Below are 18187 nucleotides of genomic sequence, written 5' to 3'. Positions count from 1 at the left end.
CGATTTAGAAACAACGAATCAATAAGTTTGCCTTTGTAAAGAGCAAATATAGAAGTTGTACCATCAACAAAAGCATTGGTTTATGGCCAATCTACTACAGGGCGCAGGATAACGTGACTGTGTGTGGTTCCCACTTAAATTTTCATGGATGTAAACACACCAGTAAGATGTGGGTATTTTTCATATAACTTTTTAAAACATTTTTTTCTTACGAATTTTAACTAGTGCATAATAGACAGATTTTTATGATGCTTATGGCAATGTGAAATATATCAGAATTACTTTATTTAATAAGCCTGTGTTTTTATTTAAAAAGTCATTGTGTACTGCACGGTAATGCTTCACGCAACGAGAAATTTTGGCACCGAGTTAAGACCACAGGTGGTTAGCGTGTGGCTATGATATTAATTAGTAAAAATTAGTGAATGAAAGTAGGGTGCATCACAACAGCCATAATTTCCAAGAACTTGGTCTTATTCATCGCACCAATGAATTTCCTTTCTGGAAATGTACATATCTTGTAATATTTTTTAGAAATGCTGGGTCAAATTTTAAGAAATAACACGAAACACAACTCGCTTAACCTACTCGTCATCGATCAGACCCGATTCAAGCATGAAATCTTCAGGCATAAAGACACACCTTCGCGTTGGACCAATGAAATCACCCGTGTGTTAAAAATGTCGGCCAGTTGAAATGTATGTAAATAAAGGTTTCAAACGGCGCTGGTCAGTTAGTGTTGATGCATAATGTAACGGCAAGAACGGTAACAATGTTTTTTTCATACGTTTTATTAAATTGTGGTACCGAGGTCCGTAAACTTTGCAGGGAAAATGCCCTTTACTCCATGAAGATTTCAGTCGTAGACTGTTAGCTATGAACAACGGTTAATCATTTGCGGGTCCAGGAACGATATTGGTGGGGGAGGCAATATAAAAGTAATACATACACATACCAAAAGATATTATCTTGTTTAGCTTCACTCTTAACGTTATTTATGAGATCCACACAATAATTTAAAAACATGAAAGAAATGTCACCAATTAGATTTTTTTTACAATTATGGTTTAGTCGTACAAAGGTACAACCATCAAAATTACCTACATACGTTCTTTTATCGTCCGAATGGCTATCTAAGATAGATTAAGACGGACACAATAATTTCCATTTAACTTACCCCATCTAGCCAGTTCGTCGGCTTTTAATATTCCGTATATTGGTATAAATACAAATAATAATAGTATCGCGTATGCTTTGTTTGTTTATACATGACATGAAATGTCAATAAAACTTATCCGACAATAATGATTTCTTATGATGATTCTTTTTTAAGATTGTATGAATATAAATCATGTACAAATATTTAAACTTCATTTCGATGAAGTATATCTTTATAGCTTATGACAGAACGGACAACCTCAAATGATATTCGATGTAAAACCTTTCCGTTTGGGGCAAGCCTCCCCCCCCCCCTATTCACACAGCCACTGCATCTTTAATTTGTTTTTAGTTACGCCACTGGGCAATGTGAAGAAATTAAGGCAATCATAACGTAAGCTAGTCAACAATTTCAGCAAACAATTTATATCGCCACTTTTACGGCTAAGTTCGCTAGTGAAAGTACATCGTCTTTTTCGGTGAGTTAAATGACCTCTTTATAGTTTGGCCCATATTACCAAAGGTTCAAGTGTCAAATAAAATTGTATAGTGTTCGAGACTTCTAACTTCTGTGGTACATTGTGCGTTTGTGAAATACTGGGCAAGCACAGTAAACAGTTTAAGATGTATCATACAGAATATCGATTGTGATAGAAGTTTATTTCAGAGATATCCCAGAAACGGGAAGATGCGGTAGTTATACTAGCATTGTGGTTGGTGTGGGATTTTGTCTAATATATACTCGGGCGTCATGCAAAAACTATTCTTAGCACATACCAGCTCCATACCAGCCTACTTAGTACTGGAGATATTGATAAAATATGATTAAACATTTGTATTGGATCAACTTTGTAACCAATCAGAGTTGTTGGGGTTCTTTCAAGAGATCCTAGATGCTAATGAAGACCCAATTACAAATACTAGTATCTATTTTAATCGTTTAGAAACGGGTATCTGAATACAAATAATAGGCGGAAACATGTCAATATTTGGAAGTGTAAATCTAGATGAGAAAGGGAAATGTTAAAGAATATACGCACGTTATCAGGGTGCTGGATAAACGAGTTTCACAGTTTTTCGTGCAGTTTGTGTCGATATCTTAAGATTTAAGAATACATTATTGAATACGTCTGAAATCGGTGCTAAAATTTCACGTTGCGTGCAGCATAGCCGTATAAATAAATGCAGTACACATATAATTTTTGAACATAAACACAGGCTTATTAAATAAAGTAATTTTGATGTATTTCACATTGTCATAAGCAGCATAAAAATATGTCTTTTATGCACTAGTTGAAATTCTTAAGACAGATTGTTTTAAAAAGTTATTCGGAAAAAAGCACCACTTATCGGTGTGTTAACATCCATAAACGTTTAATTGACACGTGATTTGATGCTCAAACAAGCAGACCGGGCCATAAACAAACGCAGAAACCGATTTTACCGGCTGCCTTTCTGTTGATTTATTTAACATGCGACATACTCGCGTATGATGGTGGCCATTTTTTAATTTATGATGAATGACAAGGTTCCAGTCCGGATAAGATTTTGGTATCACCCCACCGTAGTAGAACTGTGCCATTAAGGGTCGCCTTGACCTTTAATCTTTAAGTGTGCCAGAGACGTAGATAACGTTATCTACGTCTCTGAGTGTGCCTTTGACTTTTGAGATAGAGAGACGGGTGTTCCTTGCGACATATTTTCGTAGCTCGTGGCCATTTGTGGTAAACTATAGTCAAATTGCATGATAAATAAAAATGTTCCAGTGCGGACAAGCTCGAACGCACGCACGCACAAAATCGCGGCCATTGTGACATTAAGATAGAGCCTTGCGCAAGCGGGCTCAAAAATATATTAGTTTCACTATGTTTCTTCTTGTTTGTAGGAATCGTTTTGGAGTAGGAATTCAACAAAACAGGATGAATGCACATGTGATAAAATGTGAAATGACTGCAAATATGCACATGGGCACAAACTTGATGTAAGGTGATAAAGGTTTGCACAAGTGATATGCAAATTGCTTGTATTAGAAACTCGTATTAAACGGACTATGTCATTTAAATGGGTCACTACGAAAGAACTTTTCTTTAATCTTACAGAAATAATAAAGCCATATAAAAACGTATGCAACTCGCTATATGTAATGAGAAATAATTAATGCAAACTGAGATTTTCGATGGTCGTTTTCTACGGACATTAGCTTATATTACCCTTTTTGCAACTCCGCCCTGACAAACAGGTTGCCAGTAAAACAGTCAGATGTATGCTAACCTATGGATAAACAACAAGATTTATTATAACCTATGGGTTTACAGTAAGATTTATGCTAAGCTGTGGGTAAACAGTAAGATATATGTTTACCTATGGATAAACAAAAAGATCTATGCTACACTATTGATACATAGTAAGATTTAAGCTAACCGAAGGGTAATTTGACCTATGCTAACGGCAAGAGCTATACTTATATCCAACCAGATTGACAGAAATAGCAACGCTCACCTACAGGTTAACAGTAAGAGCTATACTAACAACAAGAGTAACAGTAATAGCTACACTCACCTACAGGTTAACAGTAAGAGCTATACTAACAACAAGAGTAACAGTGATAGCTTCACTCACCTACAGGTTAACAGTAAGAGCTATACTAACAACAAGAGTAACAATAATAGCAACGCTCGCATACAGGTTAACAGTAAGAGCTATACTAACAACAAGAGTAACAGTAATAGTTACACTCACCAACAGGTTAACAGTAAGAGCTATACTAACAACAAGAGTAACAATAATAGCTACGCTCGCCTACAGGTTAACAGTAAGAGCTATTCTAACAACAAGAGTAACAGTAATAGCTACACTCACCAACAGGTTAACAGTAAGAGCTATACTAACAAGAAGAGTAACAATAATAGCTACACTCACCTACAGGTTAACAGTAAGAGCTATACTAACAACAAGAGTAACAATAATAGCTACACTCACCTACAGGTTAACAGTAAGAGCTATACTAACAACAAGAGTAACAGTGATAGCTATACTCACCTAAAGGTTAACAGTAATAGCTACTCTCACCTACAGGGAAACAGCAAGGGCTAAGCAATAGTATGTGCTTTGCTCAACTACAGGTTTACAATAAGGGCTATGCTAAACTAAACTACATTTAAACTTACAGGTGAACTGTTAGAGCTATGCTTAACTAAAAGTTCACAACAAGAGCTATGTTCACTTACAGGTCAACTGTTAGAGCTATGCTCACTTACAGGATTAACTGTTTGAGCTTACTCAACTACAGGTTAACAGTAAGAGCTATGCTCAACTACAGGTTTACACTAAGAGCTATGCTCAACTACAAGTTTACAGCAAGAGCTATGCCCACTTAGAGGTTAGCAGTGAGAGCTATACTCAACTACCGGTTAACAGTCAGAGATATGCTCAACTCCTGATTTACACTAAGAGCTAAGCTTAACTACAGATGAACAATAAGAGCTATGCTCAAATACAGGTTAACAGTTAGAGCTATGCTTAATAACAGGTTAACAGTAAGAAATATGCTTAACTACATGTTAACAGTAAGGGCTATGCTCAACTACAGGTAAACAGCAAGATAAATGCTTAACTACAGGTTTACAGTAAGAGCTATGCTCTACTGCAGGTTCACAAGAGATAGTTCAAATATAGGTTTACAGTAAGTGCTATGCTCAACTACAGATTTACAGCAAGAGCTTTGCTCAACTACAGATGTACAGTAAGAGCTAGCTCAACTACAGGTTAACAGTAAGAGCTATGCTCAACTTCAGTTCACAGTAAGAGCTATGATTAACAAAAGATGAACAATAAATGCTAAGTTCAACTACAGGTTTACAGTAAGAGCTATACTCAATTACAGGTTTACAATATGAGCTATGCTCAACAACAGCTGAACAATAAAAGCTATGCTCAACAACAGGTTTACAGCAAGAGCTAGGCTCAACTACAGGTTTACAATAAGAGCTATACTAAACTACAGGTAAACAGTAAGAGCTATGCTCACCTACAGGTAAACAGTAAGAGCTATGCTCACCTACAGGTAAACAGTAAGAGCTATGCTGAACAACAGGTTTACAGAAAGATATATGCTCACATATATTTAAACAGTAAGAGCTTTGCTCAACTACAAGTAAACAGTAAGAGCTATGCTAAACTACAGGTTAGCAGTAAGAGCTAAGCTCAACTACAGGTTAACAGTAAGAGGTATGCTCACCTACAGGTTTAAAACAAGAACTAGCTCAAATACAGGTTTACACTAAGAGCTTTTCTCAACAAAAGATTTACAGCAAAAGCTTTGCTCAACTACATATTAGCAACGAGAGCTAGCTCAAATACAGGTTTGCAGTCAGAGCTATGCTCAACTTCATTTAACAGTAAAAGCCATGATTAACTACAGATGAACAATAAAAGCTATGCTCAGCTACAGATTTACAGTAAGAGCTATACTTAACTACAGGTTTACAGTCAGAGCCATGCTCAACTACAGGTTAACAATATGAGCTATGCTCAACTACAGGTTCATGGTTAGAGCTGTGCTCAACTTCAGTTTACAGTAAGAGCCATGATCAACTACAGGTGAACAAAAAAACTATGTGCAGCTACATTTTAACAGTAGGAGGTATGGTCAACTACCGGTTATCAGTAAGAGCTATGAACAACTACAGTTGAACATTAAGAGCTATGTACAACTACAGGTTTACACCAAGAGCTTGCCTCAACTACAGGTTTTCAGCAAGACCTATGCTCCCCTACAGGTAAACAGTAATAGCCATGATCAACTAAAAGTTTACAGCAAGAGCTATGCTCAACTACATGTAAACAATAAGATCTATGGTAAAGTAATGGTGGACAATAAGATCTTTGCTCAACTACAGGTTTACAGCAAGAGCAATGCTCAACTACAGTTTTACAGCAGATTTGTTCAAATACATTTTAACAGCAAGAGCTTGGCTCAACTACAGGTAAACAGCAAGTGCTTGGCTAAACTACAGGTTTACATCAAGAGCTATGCTCAACTTCAGTTTACATTAACAGCTATGTTCAACTACAGGTTTACAGCAAGAGCTATGCTCAACAACAGGTTAATAGTTAAAGCTATGTGCAACAACAGGTTTACAGCAAGATATATGCTCAACTACAGGTAAACAGTAAGAGCTATAATCAACTAAAGGTTAACAGCAAGAGCTATGTTCCCCTACAGGGAAAAAACTTTCCCTAGGTAGGATAGTTAACCAGTACTACGGGCAGAAAGCCAGTAACTGAAAACTGCCCTTTTTGACTGAGAAATAGGTCCCCCAAGTGGCCGTAGTAATGATGACAAATCACCAAACAAGTTCTGTGTCTGGGCTGGAAATCAAACCTGCACTCTTTAGATTTGTAGTCCTGACTGCTACCAACAGATGTGGAATGTATGTGATCCTATGTATACAAACACATAATTTATCGTACAGTTTGTTTGTTTGAAGATAAAACATTGGTTCAACACTAACACAGTAATTATTAAAATTGTTTTATTATGGAAGCAAGAATACAAGCAATACATGAATTCTTTCACCAAAATGTGCTGATACAAAACCATACAAAAGATACATGTACATGGATATAAAACTAGGGGAAAAAAATATAACACCAATCAACTTCCCTTCTCTGAAACCGATATGCAAACATTGACCTTTAGTTTAAGATATTTGACAGCCAAACAAAGTGTTTCAACCAGTTATTCATATTGAGGTATTTTAATTTAAATGAATTATTTCCATTCAAGCCTATGCCCTGCTACCAATGTAATGATGATGCACTCATGAAAGAATAAAGAGGTATTTATGGTTGCAGGCATGATGTCTGTTTAGATATAAAAAAATTAACACGAGGAAAACAATACCGTTTAAAAAACACATCTTATTAACAAATGATCCCATGATGTTCATGAAATTTAACATTTGTAGAATTAAGAGTGCAGGACTTCAGTTGAGAGTAGAAATAATACATCAACATACAAAACGTAACTAATTAACAAGCTAACAATAGTCATAAAAACGTTGAGAAAGTAAAAGTTACTTTAAATTACTATGCAAAAAACTGCTAAAAACCGTCAAGATTTGTATTATGAAATATATTAAGACTGTTTTATCTAAGGTAAATTTAAGTTTACAGTTATCACGATCCAAAAATGCCTAGTTTAATTATTTGGTTAAAAAATTTAAGGCACTAAAGATAGTAAACCATAAAAAGCAACAATTATTAACAGGGAGTACCATTGCGTACACTTGCGTACCTTTATATGACACTGAAAAGGCAGTGAATTAAAACAATTACATTGCAAATAACACTAAAACAAAAAATAACCAAAAAAGGTAACAGCTTATAGTATCAACATTTATAATTGCACTTACAGACTAAACAATTAACATAAATTATTTCTTTATTACAACTACTAAAGCTAGATAATTGTTTAGAATTAATAAGACTATTATGTGTAAATTCTGGTCCACAAACTACAAGACAGAGTTTAATTTGCAGTCTAAGTTATGAAATTCTGTCAAAAAAGTTATGAAATGCCATAGGCACATTAATCTTGATTTTAATTGGTTTATTGTTTAGGCCAAGATCAAACCCAAGGTTAGGTAATTATAGTTTCATATTAATATTCTGAAAACATATTTTTTTAATGAATATTTAACTGAAGTCCAGGATTTAAAATGTTTTTGTTGTCGTTTTTACATCATCAGACTGAATGTTTTCTTATGTGAATCTCTGAACATGTTACTTTAAAAACAAGAGATGTGTTTGTCAGAAACACAATGCCCGTATGTAAATCAGAGTTTATTGACAGGTCCTACTGGCCTCTTCACGAGGTCTTTATAGTCCAACCTGAAAAACACAATGCCAAATTTCAATATATCATTTGGCAGGTTTAGAAATTATCTCCCTTTTAAAGCTTATTACTTCCCTTGGATTGTATTTTTTGACTTTTGACCTTGAAGGATGACCTTGACCTTTCAACACTCAAAATGTGCAGCTTCATGAGATACACATGCATGCCAAATATCAAGTTGCTATCTTCAATATTCAAAAAGTTATGACAAAACTTTAACCATGGTTAAAAGTTTTGGGACACACACAATGAATGACAGACAGACAGGCCAAAAACAATATACCCCCGAACTTTCGATCCGGGGGCATAAAAAGTGGTGCTACAAAGGTACTACAAAAAAAAAAGATTTAATCAAAAACTACAAACAATCATTACATCAGGTATAAAAGGTTTACAATGACCTACATGCAACAAGCATATATGTATACACTGTTAACAGGCACATCAAAAATATGAGATTCTAAATATTAAAATCTGTTACAGGTAAAATATCTTTTTTTGCTATTTGGGGACGACATCAAGTCATCGCTGAGCATTTTAAGAACGCATGAATGAATTCTCATATAATTGCTCGCTTACTTGGTGTTTCAATCAGTTTATGATGTACACAACAATTTCAATCACCATGTGTACCATCATAGTTGACATAATATAAATAGTGCATTATAACTTGCTAATAACCTATACCTAATTGAATCAGAAGCAACAAATGAAAAAAAACATGTTTCAAAGGAAATTAAACGCCATGTTAAAAGTAAATATAAATTATGCTGCCCTTGAAAACACATGTGTACATAATTCACATACAGGCTAATTCAGTTAAATGTTAATCAAAACAGACGCAGGCATACACAAGCAGTAACATGATTCAATATAAGTTATGTGGGTTGAAGACCAGCAGAGCTACACCCTTGGTCCTAAAATCACAACCAGTACCAATGAACTTTCAACAGGGTTGAAAAGTTTATGAAACAAGCTTTGATCATGTATCACTTGATTAACTACGACACAAACATTTTTTGTTTGTGTTCTGCACTCATTCCTTGTTTTACCTATTCATGGTGATTAGTAGAGCTTAGTGACTAAATGACAATTATGCAGTTGGGAAGTCAAAGGAAAGGAAAATATTTTTTTATTCATAACTTACCAATGTTTGCAAGTAATAGTTTGTGTGTAACCAACAGAAAGCACTATTATGTTTAGAGTGGTGATTTTTTCTCTCCAAAACTAAAGCATATTTAAAGTTATGATACCCTTCAAACATTTATAACAACATAATCAAACTAATGCCTTCTTCACATGATGCCTTACAAATGAAAGTGTTCTATATTACAAAGCAACAAAATCAATGTTAACAAGATGTGTTTGTGAAACACAATGTCCCCCTATATGATGTTTGACATTGTAGGATGACCTTGACCTTGTGAAGGATGACCTTGACCTTGACCTTTCACCACTCAAAATGTGCAGCTCCATGAGATACACATGCATGCCAAATATCAAGTTGCTATCTTCAATATTGCAAAAGTATTCATAAAATAAGCGATTTGGGCCACATATATTTGACCTCTGACCTTGAAGGATGACCTTGACCTTTCACCACTCAAAATGAGCAGCTCCATGAGATGCACATGCATGCCAAATATCAAGTTGCTATCTCAATATTGCAAAAGTATTCATAAAATGAGCGATTTTGGCCACATATAATTGACCTCTGACCTTGAAGGATGACTTTGACCTTGACCTTTCACCACTCAAAATGTGCAGCTCCATGAGATACACATGCATGCCAAATATCAAGTTGCTATCTTCAATATTGCAAAAGTATTCATAAAATGAGCGATTTTGGCCACATATATTTGACCTCTGACCTTGAAGGATGACCTTGACCTTTCACCACTCAAAATGTGCAGCTTAATGAGATACACATGCATGCCAAATATGAAGTTGCTATCTTCAATATAGCAAAAGTTATTGCAAAATGTTAAAGTTGGCGCAAACAGACAGACCAACAGACCAACAGACAGACCAACAGACAGGGCAAAAACAATATGTCCCCCACTACTATAGTGGGGGACATAAAAACCCTGTCAATAACGGAGCGAAGCTAGCCTGGAATCTACAGAGCTGAAGCTTACCCCTAGATACATGATGATAGAGGATGGAGATTATACTGGCATCACTGAGGATTGTGTTAACCTGAATCAATGACGTGCATCATGGTAATTCCATAAAAAAAGAAATGTTTACAATTAAAAATACCGTTATTATTATTATATTATTAGAACACTAGATGAGTTTTAAATGTAAAAACTTCTGTTTTGAATTATATAAGTCATTATCCTGAACATTTCTAATATTAATATTCAGGTACTGAACACTGTGTAACTGTCTGGAAATGTTATGACAATAAATGATGTTGCAGCTGACTTTCTGCTACCCTTCAACTGAAATCCTTGGAAAAACCTTGGTACCTTCATACGTGAAAAATACATCTCTGTCTTCTACACAGAGTTCATCGTGTCTCAAACTAAACAACAGCCCAATAGTCAACTGTGTTGAAACTTACTACATTTAAGTATTGCCTTAAGTATTTTGTGTAAATGTTTACAGACTCACAACATGATGACTGCAATTAAAACAAAACTGCAGAAAAACAGATTCACAAACCATCAAATGCCTTTAACATACATGTACAAACAGTACTAATTAAAAACAATATTTCTTTCAAAATGAGACAACCCATGTTTACACAACATTTATGTTCTAATTACTAAATATATATTTTTTCTATATAAGACAACACTGACAATATAAATGTGACAATTAAGAATCAGTTATGCAGTTTTAATGCATACAATACATCTCCTGATGTTTGAATGTTGAAAGAAATGTGTTGACTCTGAGATATCAGTCTGTGAACTGAAAGTAGCTAGCTGCCTGGTGGGACTTCTCAGGTTACATGATGGAACAACTCTGAAAGACATACAAGAAAACATTTAAGGGATATTACATGATAGTAGTTATGTGCTTTAATAATTCTTGTAACAATCCAAGATAAATAATTTAGGAAACATAAATTCATTTTTTTAAATTAAGAAGCATACAAACATTTTTTGATGAATGTTCCCTTAGAAACACCAATCCTTGGGATGAAAAACAATATGAGCCGGGCTCCTTCAAATCAGGATTTAATGCATTTGCTTATTGTGTTGCGCCAAATTAATGAGACACTTTCCGCTTTAATAGAATTTTTCTTTAAAAGGAAGTCTCTTTGAAATGAAAATCAAGTCTAAGTGGAAAGTGTTGTCCCAGATTAGAGTGTGCAGACTTATCACACTAATATGGAACGACCCTTTACACACATGTATTAAGTGCCATTTCTCCAGAGCTATGCTCAAATTTATTCTCGGGACTTAAAGGACGAAACCTAGTAAGGTCTCAGTGGTGTAGTGGATGTGGTGTCCCCCTAGCAATTACGAGGTCACGGTTTGGATCCCTACTGTGGAAGCGTTCTTTAAATTTCCCCCATAGACGAGTACTGGTTCTAGTCCCAGGAAACGGATTGGAGAGCATTTCAAATAAGCCTTAGGCTTTCTATGCAATCGAGCTAAAATAAATAGGTTTAAACTAAACCTAGTAAAGTTGTATGCACATTCTTTTCTGCCTGATGTAGCCACTATAGTTACCTGCTGTCCATCCTGAACCTCTGTCCCATCTCGAGATGTTCTGTACGTCCTGACAATGCGCTTTGTGGTCTTCTTCAACTCTCGACTGGCCATTTGCTGGAAACGGGAACAACTGTATAAATACTTGGAATTCTTGCAATTAGGGTTGTAAAGTATGACAATCAGAAACAGGAAACAAGAACTAGGATACGCTTATCCATTCTTATTCTTTTTTTAAGGAATGTGGTTGAAAGATCAGATGTATATTGCAAACATACTGCACAGCATGCCTTTACCAAATGAATCAACTATCCACTTGTAACAGAATTGTTCCACACATCTAAAAGTAATAATACAAAGCAAGAAGCAATGTTCTTAAAGCCACCTCAGATTTATGAAGGCAAAAGGCAAATTCAATACATGACCCGTACCATTGCATCTTATTTTATCAAGTTTCAACAATCATTTCCTTATAGAACCATCACTTAAATGAAGAACATTTGTGACCTTTAACACTTCGCTCACCTGCTCATCATGCATTAAGACTGTCTTCATTTCGTCAGCCACAAACCACTGCTGTCCCTTCATGACCAGGTCTGATGGAGGGTTGTGGGTCTGACCTGCATTCGAGCTCCACACCTGCAAGGCACCAGTGGATACTTGACCATCCATGACCAAGTTGACAAAATTGTGGACCAAGTTGAAAAGATTGGGGACCGAAGTTGCAAATAATCAAGGACCAAGTTGACAAAATCAACCACCAAGTTGACAAAATCAATGACTGAGTTGCAAAATCCAAGGCATGAATTAACAAAAATAAAGGTTTTACAAATTCAAATACACAAGTATACAAATAAAAATGAATTGACAAAGTCAATTATCAAGTTGCACAAATCAAGGAGTGAGTTAACAAAAATCAAGGACATATCATATGTTTATAGTTCAGTTAGACATGAACAGTCAAATTAACAGCTTCTTAAATGACAAAAAATCTTCTGCTAATACACAACATATCGAGTCAATCATCTCCTGTCGAAAACTATTTTCCAAGGAGAACTTCAAAGTTGAGTACTTTAACACATTTGTGATAACATCTATATTTACACAGAACAAGTTTCACTCTTTTCTGATATATTTTGCCTAACTAGGCTTTTTCAAAGTCTACTTAGGCGAAATATATCAGACAAGAGTGAAACTTGTTCTGTGTAAATTTATATTTATCCCTACTGGATACAAAACTGAGTAACATCTATATTGTCTGACTCAAGTGACCAAGTCTTTGACACAGACCATTTATTATGATTTGTGTATCACAATAAGGTATTTAAACATGGACAAACCGTGACAAATTGTCCGGCAGCCAGTTTGAGATTCCTGTGGAACTTGTACAAGGTTTCATTTTCACCAGCTGTGTGTTTCAATGTCCAGCCACCCAAAACAATGTCCTGTGAAAATAAAACAAGCATTGGAAAAGAAAATAGGTATCAACAGTGTTGGTAAAATACATTGAACATGATGTGTTCCTGAATTATATGTTTACCCTGGAGCATATTGGAGCCGCAATAATGCACTGACAGAAAAGATGGTCCTAAAAGCTCCCCATGAGCACAAATGCTCTAGTGAGCTAAAAATATTTCATGTGACTTCCTGTGTTTATGTTTATGTAAATACTCTCGATAGAGGGTATAGCAGAAACATGTCTAGCAGGAAAGAAATAAACATAAACTAGAAATGGCGCGGCAGAGGCCGACGCATATCCCCACGCGGCATGTTTGACACAGGGGCGCCCCAGGGTTGTTAATGGGGCCATGCATAGTTGAGATTGACCGTATTGTCATAAGAGATGTTCAGTATAAATTTGAAGTAATTCAATGTACAAATGAAGAAGTTAATGTAAAATAACCTAAAAAATGAGTGAAAATCTATACCCTAATTTCTCCTCCTAATCCTGCTCTCCTTACAAATCTAATAATGAATCAACTTCACTGTAGTCAATTATGTACATGTCATCCTAATTGGAATGACTTATGAGATGACTGAACATGCTCTCTTATAACCAATCTTCTTGCTTCTGTTTTGGAAAAGTTATGTTTTGAGGTTAAATGGTTGACTAAATGGTCTCAGAAATTTTCTATCGCAATCTTGTACACAACAATGAATATGTTGAATTTCATGTCTGTCTTTGATGTGCCTGTTCAAAGTCCATCTTGCTTTAAATTGTTTCTCACATTTTTCCCACACACTTTGACAGATTTTCAGTAATGTGTCTAAAATTGTAATTGCACATATTGAAAGTTTCAGCCCTTTTATAGATTCTTGAGGCTATATTCCATGAGTTTCTCATGCTTTTTATGCTTCACTGCATTCTATCTCTTCTCTCATATACAGGTGTCCCTTTGCGCCAATATTTTATAATCCCTTGTATAAACATTAGATTGAGCTAAACCATTTCACAGATGAGTAAACACAAACAATTGAATACTTAATACATCTCTGCGCCACTACTGTGTAACTCTATGCGCCACTTTGATTTATTTAATTTTTTTTATATCATTTGGCAGGTTATTTACTTACCTCCCTTTAAAGATTATTACTTCCCTTGGATTTGTTTTTTTTTACCTTTTACCTTGAAGGATGACCTTGACCTTAACCTTTAACCACTCAAAATGTGCAGCTCCATGAGATACACGTGCATGCCAAATATCAAGTTGCTATCATCAATATTGCAAAAGTTACGGCCAATGCACCATACCAGGGGGCATAAAAATAAGTGAAAATCTCTGACCCGGCCTCGACCCAACTCCCATAACTTTTGACCCAGGGGTCAGATCAAAATTCTGTCACTGTCATCGTTGCACATATGCTCATAGCTACCATGTATGTAAGTTTCAAGGTTCTAGTGCTAACAGTGTAGGAGGAGCAGGTGGCCAGGATGGACGGACAGACGCACATCTATCCGAAAAACCTGGGGATAACAAACATTATTTGTTTGTTCCATGCATCTTTTTTAATTATGGTACGTTGTTACAAAATTGCATAGTGAATGATGAAGTTGGGTGCCTGGACAAATTGTATATTTGACCTTTGACCACTAAGTGTGACCTTCATCTTAAAGCTTAAAAAAGAGCAGTATTCACACTGTGAATATCTGTGGTAAATAATATGAACATTTCAAAATAAATGATGAAGTTACAGTCTGGGCAAGCTGTTTTATGGCCAAATATGACTTCTGACCTCTAAGTCTGATATTGACTTTACAGGTGAGGGACAAGTGTCAAAACGTGACAAACAGTATCTTTATGGTGTTAAATAAAAATGTGTATAAATGAACAATGAATAACAAAAATTAGTACAGAAATGTTTTTTTTATGGCCGAATTTAAGGTTTAACCTAGAAGTAAAACCATGAGCTTTGAGGTGGTCATTTGAGCTAAATCATTTTAAAATTAAAAGATGAATTACAATTATGAATATTTGAGACATGTGCACACTCAATCACTTGACCTATGTTACACAAAAATACAAAATTTTAGCTATCTACATATATTGATGAGACCCTTTATAAGACATGAAACCCAGCCAATTATTAAGAGCCCAACTGAATACCGACAGCTGAACGTGTTTATTGCAATAACAGGGTGTCATAATGAGGGATTCCACTGACATTTTGCCAGGTTATCTTGATATATCTATGCATATTAAGTTTGATTTTTTTTTCAAATTGACATTTCACAATTTAAGACAGCACAAATATGTCCTTGATTACAATTATGCAAAAGTTGTACCCTGCAATTTTAAGTGATTTCACATTATTAAAACTTAAAATCTGCAAGAACAGTGTAAATGTTACTACTCCTGATGGGTTTATGGGTTTACCTTCATCAAAATTTCAACCACAAATACAAATAATTTTGTACCACCTACCTCCTCCCCAGTATTAAACAGTTTGATGAACTTTCCTTCATGGTCAGTGTCATGTATCTCTATCGCGCCCTCAGAGTGAGCTTCAGATGCAAAGTCATACCCTGCTGACTTCTCCTCACCCAGGTCATATGTAACACGCTTGCGTTTTGTGCCTCGCCCCTTCTTTGGGGTTTCTTCTGAGGTAGCAGACAGGTTCAACCTGCAAACATGTAATTTACATAATGAAAACTTTTCATGAACATATTTTTGTCACATATTTATTCCTAAATTAACTTATTATTATATACGTACATCCAACTTTTGTAAAACATACCAGACATATTTTTTTAGTTAAGATATAAAATCTCTGTAACTGGTAAATATCTAACTTTGAACCACTGAAACAGTTTTGTATCAACTCATTACATTCCTAGAGAACACTGTCTGAAATTGTGTTAAAAAATGCCAAACATTTAAGTATCACAATACAAAAAGGACCTTAAATTTAACAATATCCTTTACAAAATGATTGAGTACACAAAAGATAACATGAGCTTTAAAAAGTAATAGATTTTAATTTTTTAATTAGACTTCAATATTTTATTATAACAGTATATTTTTAATGCATTAAATATTAATAGGTGGTGAAATGTGACACTTTATTATTATTATGGTATCATTAGGCATAAATAAAGTGTCTCGCCAACATACACATGATGATGGCGACATATTTAAAGTCTAAAGGCTAATGATAACCCAATCTGAGACATTCAAAAAGCTGCCCCACCTTTCTTCCTCACTCTCCAGCAGTTTCCTGTAGGCTTCTATCTCACTGTCAAGCCTTAGTTTCACGTCTAGCAGGTCCGCGTACTCCTGGGTCTGGTCAGACAGTGCCTCGCGCAGGCCCTGGATCTCTGTGTCCCTCTGCAGGAGACGCTGCTCAAACATGTCAGACTCAGACTGCAGCTGGTTCTCCAGGTCACGGATCCGAGCCTCGTATGTCGCATTCTGTCATGTGGGGGACAAAGAATTAAGGTTATTCTCATTATAACAGGGATTTTATTTTACTTTTTTTAGTGTGCTGGGGACAAATATTTTGTTTCTTAACTTCCAAACATCTAAACAATAAGTATTGAAAGAACTAAGGTGGGAAATCAAGGCCAGAAGAAGCCACGTGTCTACAGTAAGCATTCACTTGTATGGCCGGCAGTAGACACGTGTCTATAGAAAGCATTCACTTTTATTTAAAAGGAACAAATTGTATCATATACAAATGGAATGGAAATCCAATAAATTTAAATCTAATGTTATTGAACTTCCCTTTAATCAATGGAGGATGGATTACATTAAGAGTCAAAACAAATAACTTACTTATACTATGAACCACATAATTACTATTTACCTGAGCCCGAAGTTTGGTTACTTCAGACGCCAGTTCATCAACACGTCGTTTTGTCAGCAGGTATTCCTCGCGGGACGAGTTTCCAACTGTCATGCTGCGGTCCAGGGCACCTTGCAGGTCGTTCACCTGAACAGAGAGGTAAGATTCCCTAGACTTTGAGGCATAGGAAAATTAATGTACTCCCTTACAAGGTTTACCTCTCCTGTACGAAACAGATGAAGACTATTCTTGCTGTGTATGAAGCACAATGTGGAAATAAAACTAATAGAAAGAGCTGAGAGAAGAAAGCGAATGCATCTGCCTTAGAACAACTATTGCAACCAAATGTTAAGTATTTTTCAATATACACTATAAACTTAATGTGCTACTTGACAAAAATGAAAGCCTTTGCAAACAATTTCTGAACAGTCTAATTACTTCCATTTTGTAGATGTAATATTATGGGACTAAACTGATTTATTGTACTATTGTAGATCTACACAAGAACATAACTTTATATTTTCTAGGTTTTTTTTCTGTACCAAAATATTGTAGACTTTTCGCATCCTTATAAAATCTTCCAAATCCATGGTTTGCACACAGTTCAAATATGACAAAACATGAACAGTTATGCTTTTCTTAAACAAGTACACCGGAATTAAATTTTCGTAATGGTCAGTGCACAGAGACTTTTACATGATAAATCTTCAAGTTTTGTTCTTCTTAATTTTGTATCTTCTTAAGATCAATCGACATTTTATGAGAGGTATATCTTCAGAGCAAACAATGCAAATGATAATTGTTTACAGATGACCAGCAATAAAGATTGATTTTGTTTATGAAGGTAAGAAAGTCTGAAAATATAATCACTTAAGGAAATGGGAAAAGGTATGTTTAAATATTTTATTAATTTTTAATTTATCTTATGTAGAATAATAGGTTTTTTCACACAATTACTTGTTTAAAATTACAGATGAAAATGTGCAATTTTTGGAGTTAATTGAAAAAATATGCCATAAATAAATTTTAATTATAATCAATAACAGTAGAATTTTAAATGTAAGTTTTAAATGTTTAACATAAACCATCAAGTTACATAAGAATGTAGTAAATGTTCATATAATATAAGAGTGAATACATCACAACCAAAAAAATTGCTTGAGATAGAAACATACAAAAT

At 35.1% G+C, this 18187-nt stretch overlaps 1 protein-coding gene across 5 annotated transcripts in view; it reads right to left on the bottom strand.

Annotated features, from left to right (window-relative positions):
* Nucleotides 1-6678: 6678 nt before the first annotated feature.
* LOC127878156 (lamin Dm0-like) overlaps nucleotides 6679-18187 on the bottom strand; it is a 33249-nt gene continuing 21740 nt past the window's right edge. Inside the window, exons 5-12 of one of the 5 annotated variants that reach the window (XR_008048751.1) lie at nucleotides 17029-17154; nucleotides 16414-16634; nucleotides 15648-15846; nucleotides 13065-13169; nucleotides 12250-12363; nucleotides 11746-11841; nucleotides 9795-11032; nucleotides 6679-9649 (exon numbers count right to left, since the gene is read on the bottom strand). Coding sequence is in view for 1 of the 5 variants with exons in the window: in XM_052424605.1 (XP_052280565.1) it covers nucleotides 11015-11032; nucleotides 11746-11841; nucleotides 12250-12363; nucleotides 13065-13169; nucleotides 15648-15846; nucleotides 16414-16634; nucleotides 17029-17154 (879 nt within the window). In the remaining 4 variants the exon portion in view is untranslated. Of the gene's footprint in view, nucleotides 11033-11745; nucleotides 11842-12249; nucleotides 12364-13064; nucleotides 13170-15647; nucleotides 15847-16413; nucleotides 16635-17028; nucleotides 17155-18187 lie in introns of all 5 variants that reach the window. The other 4 variants (XR_008048752.1, XR_008048753.1, XR_008048754.1 and 1 more) reach the window with 4 other exon arrangements.

The sequence above is a fragment of the Dreissena polymorpha genome, chromosome 4 (assembly GCF_020536995.1).
Source record: "Dreissena polymorpha isolate Duluth1 chromosome 4, UMN_Dpol_1.0, whole genome shotgun sequence".
NCBI lineage: Eukaryota > Metazoa > Mollusca > Bivalvia > Myida > Dreissenidae > Dreissena > Dreissena polymorpha.
The sequence above is the reverse complement of the archived record's forward strand: the minus strand, read 5'-3'. Positions and strand labels throughout refer to the sequence as shown.